We start from the raw sequence: 22,594 nt of genomic DNA, 5'->3' as shown, positions 1-22,594 counted from the left end.
ACTGCTTTAGTGGCCATTCAAATTACGAGATGAGTCCCCCGTCACGTCCATTTCTCACCATTCATTACGTTATTCTCTTGTATTTGGTTTGCTGCCTCGCTCTTTTTTTTGTTCTTATTTCATTCTTCCAGTTTCCACATCACACTTTGTTATTCTGGTTGTGATGTTAACTGCTTGTGAACAGATGTTTAGTTCTCGTCACCTCTTATTTTATTCTTTATTATATTTCATTTATTTAGAAATTTAAGGGCTCATTGTCTGGACGAAAAAGTTTTTTTGCTTTTGGAACACATTGTCATTTTTGAAGCATTTGATGTTTGAAGTCAGTTGACTTAAAAAAAATGATAAAGCCGTAAAGTGAGTGGGCCGATCTGCCCAAAGTGACTCACCTGATACATGCAGGTCGCCATCTGTCACATTTTCATCAGTGTCCTTTAGCCCAGAGTCCAACGGCATTTCTTATTATGTTAAGACTTGTTCAACATCTTCTGCAGTCTTATTTCAGCTTCTTGTCTGACTGAATAAACACCCAGACGCTTACTGCTTTACGTAATTTAAGATTTGTGACGTCTCTTAGATGATTGGCTCATTCATCACTCTATTGATGTTAGTTTGTAATTTCATAGATATATATACATGTACAATTCTGATGTTTATATTATTTTTGTTCATATTATATTTATGTATTTTTCTTTATATGATTTCTTCTTTATATTAGCATCATTAATCACTGTATTGATTTTTGAAGCAATTTATTGTAATTATTATTATTATTATTATTATTATTATTATTATTATTATTATTATTAATTTGTCTTTAAAGCATATATATATATATAGTGGAGGACTGCCAGCTTTGTGCTCCGGCCCTCACCCCCAGGCTGCCAGGAGGAACTCTCCCGACAGCAGGATCGTGCCCCTAGTTCCAGCAGGGCCTTATGGACTATGTAGTGTTTTTACACAGCCCTGCTGGATACCTTGGGGGCCACCAGGAGTCGCTGTGCCTTATGACCCGGGAGTACATCACGTTCATGTGACGGGAAGGAACGACGTGCTCGGTTGAAGTAAAGGACTGATTGCCCTGACCCGGAAGGAATAAGGAACTGTGGACTGTTGGGACAGGAACACCTCCGGTTTAGGGGCTATAAAAGGGCGGTGCCTCAGTCCAGACAACAAGCTGAGCTGGGAGGTAGAGGAGCAAGTGTCTGGGCGAGGAGGAGAGTTTATTGTGTGAGTTAGTTATTGGTGGATTTATGAGTAGTGTGGAAGGTGCTTGGTGCACTGTGAAAAATAATAAAGAGTCTTGGACTTTTACCTGGTGTCTGGAGCTGTACCTGAGGGTTCAAGGGAGCACTAGCGCCCCCTACTGCCACATATATATATATATATATATATATATATATATATATATATATATATATATATATATATATATATATATATATATATATGGTGCTTGAAAGTTTGTGAGCCCTTTAGAATTTTCTATATTTCTGCATTAATATGACCTAAAACATCATCAGATTTTCACTCAAGTCCTAAAAGAAGATAAAGAGAAACCAGTTAAACAAATGAGACAAAAATATTATACTTGGTCATTTATTTATTGAGGAAAATGATCGAATATTACATATTTGTGAGGTGGTAAAAGTATGTGAATCTCTAGGATTATCAGTTAGTTTGAAGGTGAGGTGTCAGGTGTTTTCAATCAATGGGATGCCAATCAGGTGTGAGTTGGCACCCTGTGTTATTTAAAGAACAGGGATCTGTCAAAGTCTGCTCTTCACAACACATGTTTGTGGAAGTGTATCATGGCACGAACAAAGGAGATTTCTGAGGACCTCACAAAAAGAGTTGTTGATGCTCATCAGGCTGGAAAAGGTTACAAAACCATCTCTAAAGAGTTTGGACTCCACCAATCCACAGTCAGACAGATTGTGTACAAATGGAGGAAATTCAAGACCATTGTTACCCTCCCAGGAGTGGTCGACCAACAAAGATCACTCCAAGAGCAAGAGGTGTAATAATCGGCAAGGTCACAAAGGACCCCAGGGTAACTTCTAAGCAACTGAAGGCCTCTCTCACATTGGCTAATGTTCATGTTCATCAGTCCACCATCAGGAGAACACTGAACAACAATGGTGTGCATGGCAGGGTTGCAAGGAGAAAGCCACTGCTCTCCAAAAAAACACATTGTTGCTCATCTGCAGTTTGCTGAAGATCACGTGGACAAACCAGAAGGCTATTGGAAGAATGTTTTGTGGACGGATGAGACCAAAATAGAACTTTATGGTTTAAATGAAAAGCTTTATGTTTGGAGAAAGGAAATCACTGCATTCCAGCATAAGAACCTTATCCCATCTGTGAAACATGCTAGTGGTAGTATCATGGTTTGGGCTTGTTTTGCTGCATCTGGGTCAGGACTTCTTGCCTTCATTGATGGAGCAATGAATTCTGAATTATATAGGAGAATTCTAAAGGAAAATGTCAGGACATCTGTCCATGAACTGAATCTCAAGAGAATGTGGGTCATGCAGCAAGACAACAGCCCTAAGCACACAAGTCGTTCTACCAAAGAATGGTTAAAGAAGAATAAAGTTCATGTTTTGGAATGGCCAAGTCAAAGTCCTGACCTTAATCCAATTGAAATGTTGTGGAAGGACCCGAAGAGAGCAGTTCATGTGAGGAAACCCACCAACATCCCAGAGTTGAAGTTGTTCTGTATGGAGGAATGGGCGAAAATTCCTCCCAGCAGGTGTTTTGGAATGAGCAAAAGTTACCGGAAACATTTAGTTGCAGTTATTGCTGCAAATGTGGGTCACACCAGATACTGAAAGCAAAGGTTCACATACTTTTGCCACTCACAAATATGTAATATTCGATCATTTTCCTCAATAAATAAATGACCAAGTATAATGTTTTTGTCTCATTTGTTTAACTGGTTTCTCTTTATCTACTTTTAGGACTTGAGTGAAAATCTGATGATGTTTTAGGTCATATTTATGCAGAAATATAGAAAATTCTGAAGGGTTCCCAAACTTTCAAGCACCACTGTATATATTTTGTATTAGCATATATTTTTTACCTTGTTGACTTTCATACTAATATCCAGCCCAGCTTATCTCTTACTCTTATTAATATCACTGCCTGCTTCTCTTCATGAGTGTGTAACCCTGGACTTCTTAAACTTCTTGTGAATGACTGACCCCCTAAACATCAGTGCCCTGTGTTCCAATGTAACCCGTGCTGGGGGCTGCAGTTGCCATCTGATCTAAAAATCACCCTCATGCCCCTTAGCCCCAAATTTCAGCCTCATGTTAAACTCTCTGATCTCTCCAGTCCTCACAGGAGTGTCTTGTGTCACAGACAGCACTTCTGATAAGACCGCCTTGTCTCCTTTGCTCCTAATCTTAGCTCCTCCATCTTTATTCTTTACTTACACAATTGCCAGCCTGCTCTTACTTTTGTCACTTACTGTGATGTTGACAATGACATCTGGATCTGCGCCTCTCTGTAAAATAGCCATGCCACTTGACAAACAAGCCGTAAAGCAGCCTACCATGTTACACTTTGTTTTCTCATTTTCATTATTGAAATCTGAGTTTGGATAATTTCACTTTCCTTCTTATTTGTAGAATTAAATTCTAAATGTTGTCCAATGTCTCTGAGGATAGATCATGCACTGATAGAGTGCGGTTCTGCACTTACCAGAATCAGTTATATGTTCTTTGTATTTCAGCTTCTCCCATTTAGGGGTTGCCACAGTATATCATCCGTCTCCATCTCTCTGTGTCTTTCACATCATTTTCTGCCACACTGACTGCCTTCATGTCCTCCCTCATCACATCCATAAACCTCCTATTTGACCTTCCTCTTTTCTTCTTGCCTGGCAGTTCCATCTTTATCATTCTATTCCTGATTTATCCCTCATCTCTACTCTGCTCAAACCATCTCAATCTCTCCTCTCTCACTTGGTCATCAATCTGTCATATCTGTGTTGTCCCCCTGATATAATTGTTCCTAATCCTGGATACCCTCTTTACTCCAAGTGACAATTGTAGCATCCTCAACTCTGTCACCTCCAGCTCTGTCTCCTGTCTTCTGGTCAGTGCCACCGTCTCCAAACCATACAGCATAGCTGTTCTTACTACCATCTTGTAGACCTTCCCTTTCACTCTTGCAGATACTCTTCTGTCACAAATCACTCCTGACACTCTTTTTCACTCAGTCCACCCTGCCTGCACTCTCTTTGTCATTTCTCTGCCACTCTCTCCATTGGTTTGGACTGTTGGACCCAAATATTTAAAATATCTTACCTTCACCTCATCTGCTCTTTGTTGTTACACACTTCAGATATAATGTGTCTCTCTATATATAAAAGAAAATCCTGGAATGGAAAAGCAAGGTGAAGATATGTGATCTTCTTGGAAGTTCTCGAAAGACATTTTAAAGACCCGCGAGACAAAAAAGGCTGGCCACGGAGCTTCTCGTGGGGACTGTAAACATGAGACGGTACCAAGAGATTGTCGAAGGGCAGTCTTGCGGGGACGTGGAACATAAGAGTGTTGCAAGGCACATCCTTCTTATCAAATAAGAGCTTGGACAGCCAGCAAAACATTCAGTTATGTAGAGTCACATGGCACACACAGAACCTGAGCTTTCAGCAAAGAAGAAAGAGCAGCGTGGAAAAAAAAGATACATATGCAGAGAAAGTTACAGTATATGAAAGCAGTAACAGTCGAAAGTATTTTAGCGTCCCAGCAAAGCTGAAGCTTTTTTTGTTCTAAGTGACTGTTAGGTCCGTTCGAGGGAGGGCAGAGTACAGCATGGAAGACTGATAGCTGGGTACTGATTGATGCGGTAAGCTGGAGGCGAGACCTGTGGGAGGAGGGGTTGGAGAAGGTGCTAGAAAGTTGTGTTTGGGGTTACGCAGTCGGCGATTGTTAAAGTAGGACTTTTGTGACACTTTATTACGTCAGTCGCTACAGTATCAAAAAAAAAAAGCACAGATCGCATTGATGCAAACAAAAGGAAATTAGTTTAAGTCAGAGAATTTCAAAAACGGGGTTTAACTCACGTGCATTTATTGGTTACTTTGCAAAATAAATTATTATCTGCTGATGATGTGGATTATTTTGTCTGTGCTGAAATTCCAAACAGAGAAACCTATCCTGAATTATGGTACAAAGTTATTAAACACAAGTCTCATAGACCTCAGATTCAGCATATTGGGACACAAAAGATTCCAAATATTGTTTTTACAGAAGTTCTGAAATAAAAGTGAAACTAATGAAACAATAGCAACAATTCAAAGAAATAAAATCTTACAAGTGTGTATCCGGAAAACCAAACACGAGTGTTGGCGAACGAAGCCCTGTAGTATTTAAATATTACCATGAGTTACTCATTCATTTTGTTGTCAGATTTCTCTGAGCTCATTAAACTCCTCTTCAGATTCAACTTTTTGCTGAACTTCACAGCCTCAGTTATCTCACTTGTCTCCCCAAAATGACCAAACACTTGACAAAGTTCTCAAAAGTCTGAACTCCACACTGTTCTTGTAAATCCTACACTTGCAGCCGTTATGTGTCGAAGTTCACCTGGGTCTGCTAGCATTTCTTCATCCTGCACAGTCCAGTGTTTTTATGAGTGAACATCTGATATCCTGGTCATCAATCCAATGTCATCTAAACATCAAGGACTGACTCGTACACTAGTGAGCCTTCAGACTGTCTTCTTTATTTGATGCACTCTTCATGCCCATAGTCCATCTTGAATTAAATTGTTAAACTAAACCTTTCTTTCAAATCTTTTGCATTATTATACTTATTTTATGAAATATTTGTGCGTCTCCTACTGTGACATTATGATAACAAATGTGACAGAAACAGTAAGTTGTGTCATGGAATGTGAAACAAATGTTTTGTACAAATGTATTCACTCAGAATGACACCAAAAGTGGAAGTGAATTCTGATGAGACCCCCATGTGGCCTTTTGTGTTTCCAAACAGAAACAGCTGGGGGCGACACTGAGTGAAATCAGGAGGAGACTTGAGAAGAAAGAGAAGAAAATGAAGGAGATGAGGAGGACAAGAGAACAGATTCCGGTGAGTTTAATTAAGATGATACTTCATATGAAAGTAAGGAAAACACGTAAAAAGGTGCCAGAGTTTCTGGTAATGATGTTTAGAGACAGGGAGATGGAGAAGGAGAGAAGATGGTTTATTGTGTCCTGCATGGCATTTCACTGCTGACAGTGTTTAATTCATTAGGAATTCAGACAACAAGACCCTAATGTCCTCAGGTTTCTCATTCCACCACTTAAAGATGACTTAACTCTCCCTAACAATAACTCATAAAGAAGATTGGTGCTGATGTTCTGATGTTCAGATGTGCATTAAGCCTTCTAATTTATTTAACCCCATGTACACCGGTGTATGGCAGAACTGGAAGTTTGATCTTTATATTTCAGTTTTAGAATGACAACTAGACAAGCTACATAAAGACATTTGGATCCTTCATTGCTTTAAACAGGAGCCTATCCAGCTATCAACAAAGGTTTTCTATCTGTGTACCAAGAAGGCAACACAGCATGTGAGACTCTGTATCTGGAGCAAAACTTCACCTCAATTCCCATAATAACTGAATCCCTGACTATGACTACTTTCAGGGCTCCTCATCCCTGCCTACTGTCTCAAAGATATCAGAGTCACTGTGCAGCTCTGAAAGGTCCTGAAAACAGCTGAACACCTCCAGCTTTGGGGTTGGTGATCCTGGACAGTGTACAAATCTTACCTTACACTTACATCTGACTGTGACCCACCAGCACACTAATTTTCACCCCAATGACACTCGGGTGAGCCGTACAAATATAAGTCACAGTGGCAGTTATTAGTAATATTGAAAAGTTAAATAAAGGAAATAAAAATGAAGCAACCTGAAATATAAAGACTTACAACTCTGAGGGTTACAATTAAATACAGTTGGGTGAAGGTTAATAAGTAAAGACACAATTAATGTAATTAAATTACAACAGATCAACTTTTCTTCACAATACCAATTCTTCTTCTTCTCCTTCTTCTCAACTCTCAATCCCAGGATGACCAGGAGAGGCTCTTTTAAACACACACCACTGTAACACTACCAGAGTCCTCACTGGACAATAGAGCTGTCCTGACAGTGACTCTCACAGATCACACAGAACCCCTTATTAAGACTGCACATTCCATACGGCCTTTCAGATGCTGAAACCGAGAATATCAAGGGTCTGCTACGGCACTTATCCTAATTCAGTTTATCCATCACTACATCAGAATACCAACAAAAGTGTTTTAGGACTTTTTTTTTAATTTGGTGACTCAATTTTATATTTTTCTCCTATCCAACCAGATCTCTGTGGAAAGAGTGATGGAGGAACATAAGAAGAGCTTCACTGATCTGAAACAGTGCATTGAGGAAGCCCAAGAGAAACTGACTGAAAAGATAAGAGAACAAGAAAAGAGAGAAACAGAGAAGGCTGAAGGAGTCAAGAAGCAACTGAAGAAGGAGATTGAGGAGCTGAAGACGAGAGAAGCTGAGCTGAAGGAGTTTTCAGAGACCAAGGACCATCTGTACTTCCTGAAGGTGAGAGCAACACTTCACAGGGAGGCAGACTGGGGTGTGTGGGACATGAGAAACTTTAAAGACAAATTCAAAGGATCCAAGGAGTTTTTACAAATGGCAAGATCAGGCCATTCAGCCCAATTTCAAGTTTGCCTAATATTTCCACAATTTATGCAAAACTCTTAAAGTTCCTGCCTTTATCTACGGCCTTCAAATACCATCCTATGGCCACCTGTCAGTCTTCACACCTCAATTTTACTGCACTGATCAATGTAACTATTTTATAACCTTTTTTAATATGAAGATTGGAAATATCCACCAGCAGTTGCCTTCTCTTGTAAACTCTTGTGAAACATGACCCGGACACAGACAGGCAGAAATGTTCAAATCACCCCACACACGTTTATTAACAAAGTCCATATTTACAAGTGAGTGCTCAAACCCCAAAAGTCCCCAAAGTCCTGGCCCCTTTTATATGAACCCGAATGTGCTCCAGGTGCCCTCCAGTGACCTTCCGGCGACATGCCCCTGTATGGCGGAAGCACCGACTGTGTACCCAGAAGTACTCCGGGTGTCCCCGTTCCTCTTCCCCCAAGCACTTCCGGGTGTGGTTCTCTAGGCACAGGGGGCCCCCTAGCGGTGACCATGGGCCCTTACAGGTTAGAGCTTCAAAGCTCTGTATCCTTGGCCCCCAAAGGAACCAGGGTAGTTGCCGCCACGTGGTCTGAGGTGGACGTAAGCCCTCTTCCGGTCCTCCTGGGCATCCCGGCCGAGTCACCACCCCAGTCACCTCCGACAATCTGTACATGGAACATTTTATGATCCCCCTTCTTCTTCTTTACTTACTATTTTTAAACTCCCAACTGTGATTGAAATATCTGATATTATTAGAAATTCCAAGTTCTCTACCTGTCAGCTGGCTCCCATTCCTACTGATTTCTTTTTCCTCTCTAATAACTAATATCATACATTCCTCCCTTATCTCTGTTCTTGTTCCTTTATTTTTTAAAATGGCTGTGATAACTCCAATTCTCAATAAATCTGGTGCGGATCCCTACAATCTAAATTAATTATCATACAATCTCAAATTTACCTTTCCTTTAAAAAACACTTGAAAAAACTGTTGCCGTGCAGGTTCAATCTCACCTCACTGACAATCATTTGTTTGAACAATTTCAGTGTGGCTTTCATCCATTTCACAATACAGAGACAGCCCTCGTTAAAATCACCAATGACCTGCTGATGGCAGCTGACTCGGGCTGTTGACCACACTTGTGCTCCTTGATCTGAGCCCTGCCTTTGATATGATATCTCATGATATTCTCCTTGAGTGATGAAAATCGATTGGCATTACTGGCACTCCACAAGCCTGGCTCAAATCTTATCTCTCAGATCATACACAGTTTGTACAACTTTAACAATTTCAGAACCCCAGTTTCCCCAGTTGTTAGTGGTGATCCCCAGGGATCTGTCTTGGTCCCCCTTCTATTTATTATTTATACTCTGCCTCTTGGTCGTATCTTTAGGAAATTTGATATTCACTTTCACTGTTCAGCTGACGACCCTCAGCTCTATTTGTCTACTAAGCCTGATTCCACTCTTACACCTTCTTCTGTATTTGGCTGTCTGCAGGAAGTTAACTCATGGCTGTCTGCTAATTTTATTAAATTAAATAGTGATAAAACAGAGGTTCTTCTGGTAGGAACTAAATCTGTTTTGGACAAATGTGATAATATTTTATTGACTATTGATAATTCTCTAATCTCTTCTTCCTTCCAGGTTAAGAGCTTAAGTGTCATTCTTTATAGCAACATAAAATTTTAGGCACATAGTAATATTATATCTTGGTCTGCATATGTACATCTGAGCTGTTCATGTTCATCTCTTTCAGCTACCAGCACTGCTATTCTTGTTCATGCTCTGGTCACATCTCATATTGATTATTGTAAGTCTGTCCTCTCTGGTCTTCCTCACAAACTCCTTTATAACTTCAGTTGGTTCAGAATGCTGCAGCTCGTATTATTACCAGAACACCTTCCATTGAACACGTCACTCCAGCCCTTCAGCAGCTTCACTGGCTCCATGCTAAATGTCACATTCATTTTAATATTCTGCTAATTATTTACAAGACCCTCCATAATCTCACACCTCCTTATCTTTCTGATCTTCCTCACATCTCCATTCCTTCCCATATCCTTAGATCTACTTTCTCTATTTATCTTATTATACCTCCTGCTCACCTGACTACCATGAGATTTAGAGATTCCAGCCGAGTGGCCCCTCACTTCTGGAACTCTTTGTACAAGATATTTGTGATATTGACTCTCTTCCTATCTTTAAATCTCACCTTAAAACACATCTTTTTAAGATGGCTTATTCTGTTTGAGATGAATTATAGTTGATAAAGTTAGATTTAATTTTATTATTTTATTTATTCTGGTTTTATTGTACTATAATATTTTATTAATTTTATATTGTGGATGTTGTTGTTAATGTATTCTGTAAAGTGTCCTTGTGTGCCTTGAAAGGTTCCAATAAAAAATATTATTATTATTATTATTATTATTATTATTATTATTATTATTATTATTATTATTACCTGATACACAGGTAGATATGCAGTTGTTTGTTTGAGCAAGCAGATTTGCATGAAATGTGTTCTTAGTAAGATTCATTTTAAATGAAGCCACCTGACTAAAGAAGACACCAACTCCTTCATATCTTTAAACACTCCTGTCATGTCACCTCCTCATGTCTCTGTCCTTTAACTGATGACTTCTTCTTTTAGACTTTCTTTTCTAATGTTTTATCATTTCTCTAACATACAATATTCCTCACATGGTCCCACAAGTGTGTTCTACAAGTGCACAAAAGGCTCTCAAGTCTTTCTGACAAGTCACACACTTTCTAGTGGCAGACTTTCAATTGTAAGATTATACTGAATAGTGTGTGTAAGTCATTGGGACAAATATAATATCTATCTATCTATCTATCTATCTATCTATCTATCTATCTATCTATCTATCTATCTATCTATCTATCTATCTATCTATCTACTTCATCTCAGTACACCATAGAGCCCAATGTCTTGTTTTGTCTGCTAAGTCAGTTCTTCACCTGCCTGTCTGCTGTCCCCTCAGTCAACTTATCAACAGTCTGATGACTCGCCTCTTATGGACTTCTGCATGAAAATCTTTTTGAAAGTCAAGGCATCTGACATCTTATGGTCCATTATAATGAAACATCCCTCTATAAATAACCAATAAATGAATGAAAAGTAATCTATCTAAACCCAAACTCTCTGTTCACCATACTGATACTTACTCGAGAGGTGGTCCTTCCTATTATTGTTACTTTTTAATTCTCCTTGTCCTCTCCTCTCTCCTGATGTAGACTTTCCCATCTCGCTGTGTCCTTCCTGCTGATGAAGACTCGATCAGCTTGACTGTCACTGCTGATTTCTCTTCTAAGGACCTACTAAAGGAGCTGTCAGGTTTGAAAAAGTGTCTGAAGAAGATCAGCCAGTGGGACATCCTGCCTTTGACTCCATCAGGTACAGTGTTTGCTGTGTTCATTGTTAAAGTCCATTGGGTGGACCAGAGTGACAATAACAAAGACAGTGAGATGCACAAAGAAGCCCTGTTCATTAAGATTTATCCATTTTCTCTATTACTAATTTTTTGTAGAGCTGCTTACAATGACGAGCTGAGTAATATCACACTCTCACAGTAAGCAGCTGCTTTTATTCAGAGTTCTTGATGTTGTGGAGAACGGCCTGCACCTTTACTCAGTGAAGACACCCTTAAGATGGAAGGACAGTAGGTGACAGATTGTACAGGGCTTTATCTTCCCCAGGACACTAGATGACAGTGAGCCCAGTCTCAGATTCCCACATGAGTGCATGTAGGTCATGCTGGGTATTGTCGTTCTAGTGTACTTGTGGCCGGGGTGGTGGGAAACCCTTATAAAAGAAGAGTTTTCCCACAGTAAAAGGCTCTTTGTCTTTTAACACGTGCCTGTGCTGATTTGTGTTGGGTGTTTGTGGAGCTGTAGTGCCCCCTACTGTTCACAATACATCTCTTCCTAGCAGAGTGAAACAGCCGCTCATTAAAACAGGCTACTGGTACAATAGTAAGTCCATCTGTTCTGATCATGTTGCACATTTATGGAGCTCTGTTCACCCAACATATTCGCTCTTGCATCCCTCTTACTTTGTGATCCTTTTGTTCATCAGACATGTTAGGCCTTACAGCCATCAGTTTTTTGTGCCTTTGTTTCCTCTGTTCATTGGACATTGCTGCCCTCTGTTGGATACTCGATGACATTATGCAATGGCACAGATGTTGCACATTGGACCGTTTACTGCATCTGTACAAATAAAAGGCAAAGCCCTCACCGAATGGCTGACTCACTGACTCACTCACTGACTCACTCGTCATTAATTCTCCAACTTCCCGTGTAGGTAGAAGGCTGAAATTTGGCAGGCTCATTCCTTACAGCTTGCTTACAAAAGTTAAGCAGATTTCATTTCGAAATTCTACACGTAAGGGTCATAACTGTAACCTACTTATGTACATATATACTGGCCATAGCCTGCAGCTCGGTCACAGGGTGAGGCGGAGTTGTGTCTCTCATCGTCACGCCTCCCATGTAATTGAGTGCCTGCCCATATAAGGCCATCTGTCAGCAGCAATCCAATAGAAACACTCTAGTACTAAATATTCGTGGGGTTAGGGCTGTGCTTATGGAAATGAAGATGAGATGTTCAAGGTGGTGTTTGGCATAAACTCAGCGAAACTGCGAGAGAAACTTTTAAGTGCCGGGTCTTAGCTAACATTAAATAAAGCCGTGGACATCGCACGAGATAGCGAAAGCACAGCTGAGAACCTTCGATGCATGTACTCCGAGCTGCTCACGTGAACTGACTATGAACGCAGTACGCAGACAAAAAGCAAGAGCTCCAAAGAGCACTGAACAAAAAAGCATTACACAATTGAGAAGGCAGCAAAAGAATATGAAGCGAGTGACGCATACAAGCATATTCATAAATCCAGCTACTGCGGAAACAAAGCACACGGTGGAAAAAGTCAATGTCCAGCTAAAGGAAGACAGTGTAAAAAAAAACCTGTGCATGCAATGTGTGATGTCTCAAATAAAGAGGAAGACGAGCTGTTTATTGATGCAGTAAGAAAGGAATCGATGAATGAAATCTGATATCTTTACAACGGTTGACAACAACGGAATGTAACTTGAACACAACACATCTTCCAAATACGAACCTGATTGAAAGAAATCATGATAATCAAATCCTTGATGACAGCAACACTCAGTAACACTCACAAAACAATTACATTGACTATCATGTTACGTTATTTTTAAAATGTTCCCTTTTCTATTTCATAATTTCTTTAACACAGTACTTCTCCTCTGCGAAGCACGGGTATTTTTGTCTCTAGCGCTGACGTCCGAGGTTCGATTTCTGAGAGAGGATGCAGTGAGTGTGTACGCCTGATGAGCCCAGAATTAGGGCGAAACACGTGTTGCGTACTCTTTGCATTATTTGACAGTAAAACTATTTATATATATATATATATATATATACACACACACACATACATATATATCAGCCCTTCTCGATTCAACAACATTTATTTATATAGCACATTTTCATACAAACTGTAGCTCAAAGTGCTTTACATAATGAAGAATAGAAAAATAAAACACACAGTAAGAAAATAAAATAAGTCAACATTAATTAACATAGAATAAGAGTAAGGTCCAATGGCCAGGGTGGACAGAAAAAAAAAACTCCAGACGACTGGAGAAAAAAATAAAATCTGTAGGGATTCCAGACCATGATACCGCCCAGTCCCCTCTGGGCATTCTACCTAACATAAATGAAACAGTCCTCTTTGGATTTAGGGTTCTCACGGAAGGGCTTGATGAAGATGATGGTCACATAGACTTCTGGCTTTTGATCCATCAATTATTGTTGGAGCATCATGATGCTTTGAGTACCACCACCACAAAGAACCCGGAAAAAGAAACAGAAGAGAGTAGGGGGTCACTACGGATTTTAGAGCCACAATGAATAGTTATTATAATGAAATGAACATACAGAGTTTCAGGATTAAATTAAATTGAAGTTGTAAAAAGGCCATGTTAAAGTAATGTGTTTTCAGCAGTGTTTTAAAGTGCTCCACTGTATCAGCCTGGTGAATTCCTATTGGCAGGCTATTCCAGATTTTAGGTGCATAACAGCAGAAGGCCGCCTCACCACTTCTTTTAAGTTTTGTTCTTGGAATTCTAAGGAGACACTCATTTGAGGATCTAAGGTTACGATTTGGAATATAAGGTGTCAGACATTCCGATATATAAGATGGGGCGAGATTATTTAAGGCTTTATAAACCATAAGCAGAATTTTAAAGTCAATCCTGAATGACACAGGTAACCAGTGTAGTGACATTAAAACTGGAGAAATGTGTTCAGATTTTCTTTTCCTAGTTAGGATTCTAGCAGCTGCATTCTGCACTCGTTGCAAACGATTTATGTCTTTTTTGGGTAGTCCTGAGAGGAGTGCGTTACAGTAATCTAGTCGACTGAAAACAAACGCGTGAACTAATTTCTCAGCATCTTTTAATGATATAAGAGGTCTAACTTTACTTATGTTTCTTAAGTGAAAAAATGCTGTCCTAGTGATCTGATTAATATGCGATTTAAAATTCAGATTACAGTCAACAATCACCCCTAAGCTTTTTACCTCCGTCTTGACTTTTAATCCTAATGTATCCAGTTTATTTCTAATAGCCTCATTGTATCCATTATTGCCAATCACTAAGATTTCAGTTTTCTCTTTATTTAACTTGAGAAAGTTACTATTCATCCATTCTGAGATACCAGTCAGACATTGTGTTAGTGAATCAAGAGAATCAGGGTCATCAGGTGCTATTGATAAGTACAGCTGTGTGTCATCAGCATAGCTGTGGTAGCTCACGTTGTGCCCTGAGATAATCTGACCTAACGGAAGCATGTAGATTGAGAAGAGCAGCGGACCAGGATAGAGCCTTGTGGAACACCATATAAATATCATGTATCTTTGAAGTATAATTACCACAACTTACAAAGATTTTTTTTCCTGTCAGGTAGGATTCAAACCAATTTAAGACCCTGCCAGAGAGGCCCACCCATTGACTAAGGCGATTTCTAAGAATGTTGTGATCAATGGTGTCAAATGCAGCACTCAGATCTAAGAGGATGAGAACAGATAAATGGCCTCTGTCTGCATTTACCCGCAAGTCATTTACTACTTTAACGAGTGCAGTTTCTGTGCTGTGATTTGTTCTAAAACCCGACTGAAATTTATCAAGAATAGCATGTTTATTGAGGTGGTCATTTAACTGCATAATGACTGCCTTCTCCAGAACTTTACTTAAGAAAGGCAGGTTAGAGATGGGTCTAAAATTTTCAAGAGCCGAGGGTCGAGATTATGTTTCTTAAGTAGGGGTTTAACTACAGCAGTCTTAAGACAGTCTGGGAAGACCCCAGTATCTAGTGACGAATTTACTATGTCAAGAACATTATCAATTAGCACGCCTGATACTTCTTTGAAAAAATTTGTTGGTATTGGGTCAAGGACGCAGGTGGAGGTTTTAATTGAGATATTATTTTTTGTAAATCAGGTAAATCTATCCTAGTGAAAGAGTTTAATTTGTTTATAAAAGGATGCTGGGGTTTAGGAGGATCCTTAGTTTTGGGGAGATATACTATGTTATTTCTAATATCATTAATTTTTCGGTTGAAAAATACAACGATAGCCTCATAGGTTTTACTGGAAGTACTTAGGAGGCATTCCTTTGAGTTACCTGGATTAATTTTACACTCGCACCCCCTGTGACGGACAATGACGATTTTTGCACCCTCTTGGTTTGAGAAGAAGTATGAAAACATATGAGGTTAACGCAGAAAAACAGATCACCATTTGAAACTTAATGAATATTGATACTTTATTCGCCATCAATAATTGTTTTGGTAAAGCAATACTCAGTGTAATCCTCCTTCCATTTTCTAATTTTTTCACGACTAGCCATGATTAAATGAATGGTAAAAAAGTAAGAGCAAAGTGACGGTGACTTATTGAGGCAGGCAGGCGAGAGCACAATAGTACGCGGGCTCGATGTAGTGTGCGTCAAGTCGATCTAAAATGCGTGATCAGATTCGAAAAAATATATAATTTCAAGTTCTTTTTGGATATAAGTAGATTCTATTCAGTTGACAGAAATATCTTTGGTAAGAATCTAAGTTGAATTTAGTCTTTAAATTTCTATGGTGAAGAAAATGTTATGCAATGATGATTTAATTTAACTTATATTCCTACCAAAGATATTTCTGTCGACTAAATAAAAATCACCTATATTTAAAATGTAAATTGAACTTGAACAGATACGATAGTTCATAATACCCACGCAATACTAAGTGCACGTAAGAGTGGAAGTCATCCGTTTTAACAAGCAGCGTACTGCACTGATGCAAAATAGCCTGGCCATTTAATTATTTAGGAATGGATAGATAAATTAAGATTTTGTACCAATAATGTTTTTTATTTTTCTTCCTCGATGGATTCTGGCACCCCCAGCAACAGCTGCTCGCACCCCAAAGGGTATATATATATATATATATATATATATATATATATATATATATATATATATATATATATATGTACAGTGGTGTGAAAAACATTTGCCCCTTCCTGATTTCTTATTCTTTTGCATGTTTGTCACACAAAATGTTTCTGATCATCAAACACATTTAACCATTAGTCAAATATAACACAAGTAAACACAAAATGCAGTTTTTAAATGATGGTTTTATTATTTAGGGAGAAAAAATCCAAACCTACATGGCCCTGTGTGAAAAAGTAATTGCCCCCTTGTTAAAAAATCACCTACCTGTGGTGTATCACACCTGAGTTCAATTTCCTGATTACTGCCACACCTATTTCAATCAAGAAATCACTTAAATAGGAGCTGCCTGACACAGAGAAGTAGACCAAAAGCACCTCAAAAGCTAGACATCATGCCAAGATCCAAAGAAATTCAGGAACAAATGAGAACAGAAGTAATTGAGATCTATCAGTCTGGTAAAGGTTATAAAGCCATTTCTAAAGCTTTGGGACTCCAGCGAACCACAGTGAGAGCCATTATCCACAAATGGAAAAAACATGGAACAGTGGTGAACCTTCCCAGGAGTGGCCGGCCGACCAAAATTACCCAAAGCGCAGAGACGACTCATCCGAGAGGTCACAAAGACCCCAGGACAATGTCTAAAGAACTGCAGGCCTCACTTGCCTCAATTAAGGTCAGTGTTCACGACTCCACCATAAGAAAGAGACTGGGCAAAAACGGCCTGCATGGCAGATTTCCAAGACGCAAACCACTGGTAAGCAAAAAGAACATTAGGGCTCGTCTCAATTTTGCTAAGAAACATCTCAATGATTGCCAAGACTTTTGGGAAAATACCTTGTGGACTGATGAGACAAAAGTTGAACTTTTTGGAAGGCAAATGTCCCGTTACATCTGGCGTAAAAGGAACACAGCATTTCAGAAAAAGAACATCATACCAACAGTAAAATATGGTGGTGGTAGTGTGATGGTCTGGGGTTGTTTTGCTGCTTCAGGACCTGGACGGCTTGCTGTGATAGATGGAACCATGAATTCTACTGTCTACCAAAAAATCCTGAAGGAGAATGTCCGGCCATCTGTTCGTCAACTCAAGCTGAAGCGATCTTGGGTGCTGCAACAGGACAATGACCCAAAACACACCAGCAAATCCACCTCTGAATGGCTGAAGAAAAACAAAATAAAGACTTTGGAGTGGCCTAGTCAAAGTCCAGACCTGAATCCAATTGAGATGCTATGGCATGACCTTAAAAAGACGGTTCATGCTAGAAAACCCTCAAATAAAGCTGAATTACAACAATTCTGCAAAGATGAGTGGGCCAAAATTCCTCCAGAGCGCTGTAAAAGACTCATTACAAGTTATCGCAAACGCTTGATTGCAGTTATTGCTGCTAAGGGTGGCCCAACCAGTCATTAGGTTCAGGGGGCAATTACTTTTTCACAAAGGGCTATGTAGGTTTGGATTTTTTTTCTCCCTAAATAATAAAAACCACAAAACTACATTTTGTGTTTTCTTGTGTTATATTTGACTAATGGTTAAATGTGTTTGATGATCAGAAACATTTTGTGTGACAAACATGCAAATGAATAAGAAATCAGGAAGGGGGCAAATAGTTTTTCACACCACTGTATATGTGTGTGTGTGTGTGTGTATATATATTGTAATAAATGGAGCAGGAGACAGCAAAGAGGTTTGGGGTTCTCTGGCCCCGTATATTGTCTGGATTCCACTGCAGACAAAAATAACAACAGGTCAGCAGGTCAGTTAACAAACATAAACATTCATAAGCGTGACGCCGAACCATGGCGTCCGCGGCCATTTTATAAGGGAGGAGCCGGAAGTGGAGGAATGCTGGGAAGGACCGTGAGGGAGGACGGGAAGGATGACGTCAGGGCAAGATGGCGGAGGAAGGGCGGAAGTGCCGTACTGCGGTCAACCGTCAGCTATGGCGGAGGGAGGTCTTTTTTCCTATGAGGAAGCAGAGGGAGAAAGTTTGTACCCCGCCATTCCCTGCCGGTGAACACGTTCCCAGGTGCGCTCGAATCCGTCCGCGGCCTCCTACTTGCGCGTGCGTGACATGATCCCCCCTTAGCCCAGGACCGTCAGGTCGGGCGGACCTAACCGAGAGGTCGTGAACCCGAGAGAGGGCATCGGCATTGGCCTGCAGGGTGCCTCGCCGATAAGTGACAGCGAACTTATATGGTTGCAAGTCCAGAAACCGTCTGGTGACCCGTGGATTCGACTCCTTGTGCAGGGACATCCACTGAAATGCAGCGTGATCAGTCACCAGAGTGAATTCGCGACCCAGCAGGTAGTAACGGAGATGGGTCACTGCCCACTTTATGGCCAAGGCCTCCCTCTCCACTGCCGCGTACCGGATCTCCCGGTCCATCAGTTTCCGGCTTAGATACATTACAGGGTGTTCGACACCATCGACGCTTTGGCTCAAGACGGCGCCCAGGCCTGTGTCCGAAGCGCCGGTCTGGAGAACAAAAGGGAGCCCGAAATCGGGCGACCTCAACACAGGTGCCGACGTTAGGGCCTTCTTTAGGTCACTGAATGCATGTTCCGCCTTGTCGGTCCACACCACGTACAGGGGAGCCCCTTCTTTGTCATATTAGTCAAGGGTGCTGCTCTTTCGGAGAAACGGGGAACAAACCGGCGGTAGTAACCCACTAGCCCCAAGAAAGCCTGCACCTGCCTCTTGGTATTCGGACGGGGCCATTCCAAGATGTCTTTAATCTTTGAGCACTTGGGTCGCACCTGTCCTCGTCCCACTAGATAGCCTAAATATTTGGCCTCCTTTAAGCAAAAAAAACATTTCCGGGGATTGATGCGGAGGCCGGCTCCAGCTAGTGTTCTGAGGACAGCCGATACCTGCAATAGATGCTCCTCCCAGGTGCCGGAATAGATGACGACGTCATCCAGGTAGGCGGCACTATAGGACTTGTGGGGCTTCAGCACTCTATCTACCAGACGTTGGAAAGTCGCCGGGGCCCCGTACAGTCCAAATGGGAGAACCTTGTATTGCCAGTGCCCGCTAGGGGTGCTAAAGGCTGTTTTTTCTTTCGCGGATGCCGTTAAGGGAATTTGCCAATACCCTTTAGTCATGTCAAGCGTAGTCAAATATCGAGCCATACCCAGCCTCTCAAGGAGGTCATCAATGCGGGGCATCGGATAGGCATCGAATTTGGAGACTTGGTTCAGACGTCTAAAGTCATTGCAAAATCTCCAGGAGCCATCTGGCTTGGACACGAGGACGATAGGGCTGGACCAGGGGCTATGGCTTTCCTCTATTATGTCCATGTCCAACATTCGTTGCACCTCTAATTCCACCTCCGCGCGTTTTGCCTCCGGGAGTCTATAGGGCCTCTCCCGGACGATCACCCCGGGGTCCGTGACAATGTCATGGGCAATCAGGTGACTCGCTCACTACTTTGGGGATGGCGCAGAGTGTTTGGGTTAACTCCTGCCGCTGCCTGGGGGTTAGCTCTTCGCCGAGGTTAAAGGCAGTTGCGCTCATAAAAAGGGAGAGTGACCTATGGGAGCCGGGAAGCTCCTCCCTATCTTTCCAAGGTTTCAACAAATTGACATGATAGATCCTCTCACTTTCGATTCGGACGATTGGGTTGTTTCACCAAATAGTCGACGAGGCCCTTTCTCTCCTTAACCTCGTAAGGTCCTTGCCAGTGAGCGAGCAATTTGGAGTGGGAGGTAGGAACGAGCACCATAACTCGGCCCCCAGGGCGGAACTCCCTGAGGACGGAGTTCCGGTTGTAACACCAGGCCTGCGCTGCTTGCGCACAAGTCACGTGTTCCTTTAGGAGGAGCCTGATTTTTGTGAGCCGATCCCGCAGTTGCGCTACATACTCCAATATGTTGGAGGAGGGAAGGGGCTCCGCCTCCCAGCCCTCTTTTAGTATGTCCAAAATTCCTCGGGGTTGTCGTCCATATAAAAGTTCAAACGGGGAGAAGCCTGTGGAGGCCTGAGGTACCTCCCGATAAGCAAAAAGCACGAGCGGGAGAAGCTGGTCCCAGTTCCTGCCGTCCGCGCTGACAACCTTGCGAAGCATCTACTTAAGCATCTGATTAAACCGTTCTACCAGCCCGTCAGTCTGGGGGTGATAGACAGACGCTTTCAGGTGCTTTATTCTCAGTAATCTGGCAACTTCCCTGAACGTATCCGAGGTGAAGGGTGTACCCTGGTCCGTAAGGACTTCCTTGGGTATACCCACTCTGGAAAATAAATTGACTAACTCCCGTGCGATAGTTTTAGTATTAGCGGAGCGCAGGGGAACCGCCTCTGGGTACCGGGTGGCATAATCCACCATGACTAATATGTATTTGTAGCCACGGGTAGAGGGCTCCAAGGGTCCTACTAGGTCGACCCCTATTCTGTCAAAAGGGACGTCAATGAGGGGAATAGGGACAAGAGGAGCACGGTCCCTCCTAGGAATCTGGCGAATCTGACAGTCCGGACAGGATTGGCAGAAGCGCCGGACCTCCTCATTAATCCCAGGCCAGTAAAACCGGAGTTTAAACCTCTCCAGAGTTTTCTCGGCGCCGAGATGGGTGCCTAGGAGGTGGGCGTGTGCTAGCTCGCATACCTCCCGCCGGAAGGTACGCGGCACTAGCAACAACTTCCGCACCTCGCCCTCGTAGGTCGCGACCCGATACAACAGATCATTCTCGAGGACAAAGAAGGGTTCACGTGGTGAGGAACCGTCGGCCTTTGAGCTGTTAGGTGAAACCACCGCATTCCGGGCAGTCCGCAGGGAATCATCATTCCACTGCTCCCTCTTGAATGAGGCCGGCGTGTACCGAAACTGGTGATCCAAACTACTGAGAGGGTCTTGTGATCTGGGCACTGGGAGTGTTCCCTGGCTCGTCCCTTCCCTGGGGGAGTCGTCTGGGTCAGGGCCCGTCGCGGAGGAAACATCGCCCGAAGTGCCAGCACCACTAGGGCTTGCCCCAGAGCACGGCAAGAGTGGTAAGTGTTTTACCGCATGTTCTTTTCGACCAGTCATGTCGCCGGATAGGGGAGGTCGGGCAACACAGCGACCGTCAGTTTGGTTGGGTCCCCCTTCCAGGTAATATAACACTGTGCGGAACGATAGGACTTGGTCCCTCCATGCACACAAGTGACCTGCAAATGCCGACTCAGCCACTGTCGCGGTAACACATAACGGTGAGCAACAATGGTTATGTTGCTGCCGGAGTCAAACAAAGCCATCACCGTATGCCCATTCAACAAAACCACTCCCGTGTTCGGAGTCGCCAAGGGGAGCGGCGGGGTACAGTACCTTTCGGTGAACACCAAGGTGCAGTCCATCGGCTCCGCCGCAATGTTTAAAGGACAGGCTGGCAGCAGGTGGCCGGGCTCACCGCACTTGTAACAGCGCGGCGGGCCCGGTTTGTCTTTAGGCTTTGGCGGCGCTTCCACAGCGCGTTGAGCAGACTCGGGGTTGGCCGCCCGTCCCTGTCGGTTCCCACGGGCGGACCATTCTGCCTCCCCAAGTCGGAGAACTGCAAGCTGTCACTCTAGAACCTCCAGAAGACCTGGCATATCTTTGTAGGGTTGGCGCCGGACCTGCTGGGCGAGGGAACTGGGCATGGCGTTCACCAGGCCCTCACAGGCCACCTGCTCCACGACTCTCTGAGCCTGGGGTCCTTCCGGCCGTAGCCAGCGCCCCATTTTGCCCCAGAACTCGAACGCCTGGGCATGAGCAGGCTTTTCAGGGGAAAACTGCCAGTTCCGCCACTCTACCGCCTGCTGGCCCGGCGTTATGCCATAGCGGGCCAAGATCTCTGGTTTTAAGGGGTCGTAGTCCGCGGCCTCTTCCTCCGGGAGGTCATAGTAGGCCTGCTGCGCAGGTCCCTTTAGGTTGAGCGCCAGAATGGACGCCCACTCGGACCGCTGCCACTAGTTTCGGGTGGCCGTCCATTCAAATATCCCGAGGTAGGATTCTGCGTCGTCTGCCTCAGTCATAGCTACCAGCGGGGGAGGCTTTGGTTTCGGCGGGTCTTGCCTGTTGCTTTGTGCCTCGGCCAGCCTGGCCTTCGTGGCCTCTAACTCCCGGGTGGTGTTGGCTTGCTGCAGGGCCTGGAGTTGGGCACTCATATTCTGCAGCACGGTATTGAGGTCCTGTCCCTCCGTCATTTCAAGGACTCTTAGATCCTGCCGACTATGCCAATGTAATAAATGGAGCAGGAGACAGCAAAGAGGTTTGGGGTTCTCCGGCCCCGTATATTGTCTGGATTCCACTGCAGACAAAAATAACAAAAACAGGTCAGGTTAACAAACATAAACGT

The 22,594-nt window shown here is 42.7% G+C and overlaps 1 protein-coding gene across 1 annotated transcript in view; it reads left to right on the top strand.

Moving 5' to 3' along the window:
* The window catches only part of LOC120529017 (tripartite motif-containing protein 16-like), a 31,298-nt gene that overhangs the window by 2,998 nt on the left and 5,706 nt on the right, over nt 1–22,594 (top strand). Inside the window, exons 2-5 of the mRNA XM_039753078.1 lie at nt 6,012–6,107; nt 7,390–7,545; nt 7,588–7,623; nt 10,996–11,155. Of these exons, the coding sequence (XP_039609012.1) occupies nt 6,012–6,107; nt 7,390–7,545; nt 7,588–7,623; nt 10,996–11,155 (448 nt within the window). The remainder of the gene's footprint in view (nt 1–6,011; nt 6,108–7,389; nt 7,546–7,587; nt 7,624–10,995; nt 11,156–22,594) is intronic.

The sequence above is a fragment of the Polypterus senegalus genome, chromosome 4 (assembly GCF_016835505.1).
Source record: "Polypterus senegalus isolate Bchr_013 chromosome 4, ASM1683550v1, whole genome shotgun sequence".
Lineage (NCBI taxonomy): Eukaryota > Metazoa > Chordata > Cladistia > Polypteriformes > Polypteridae > Polypterus > Polypterus senegalus.
This window is presented reverse-complemented; position numbering and strand designations above follow the sequence as displayed.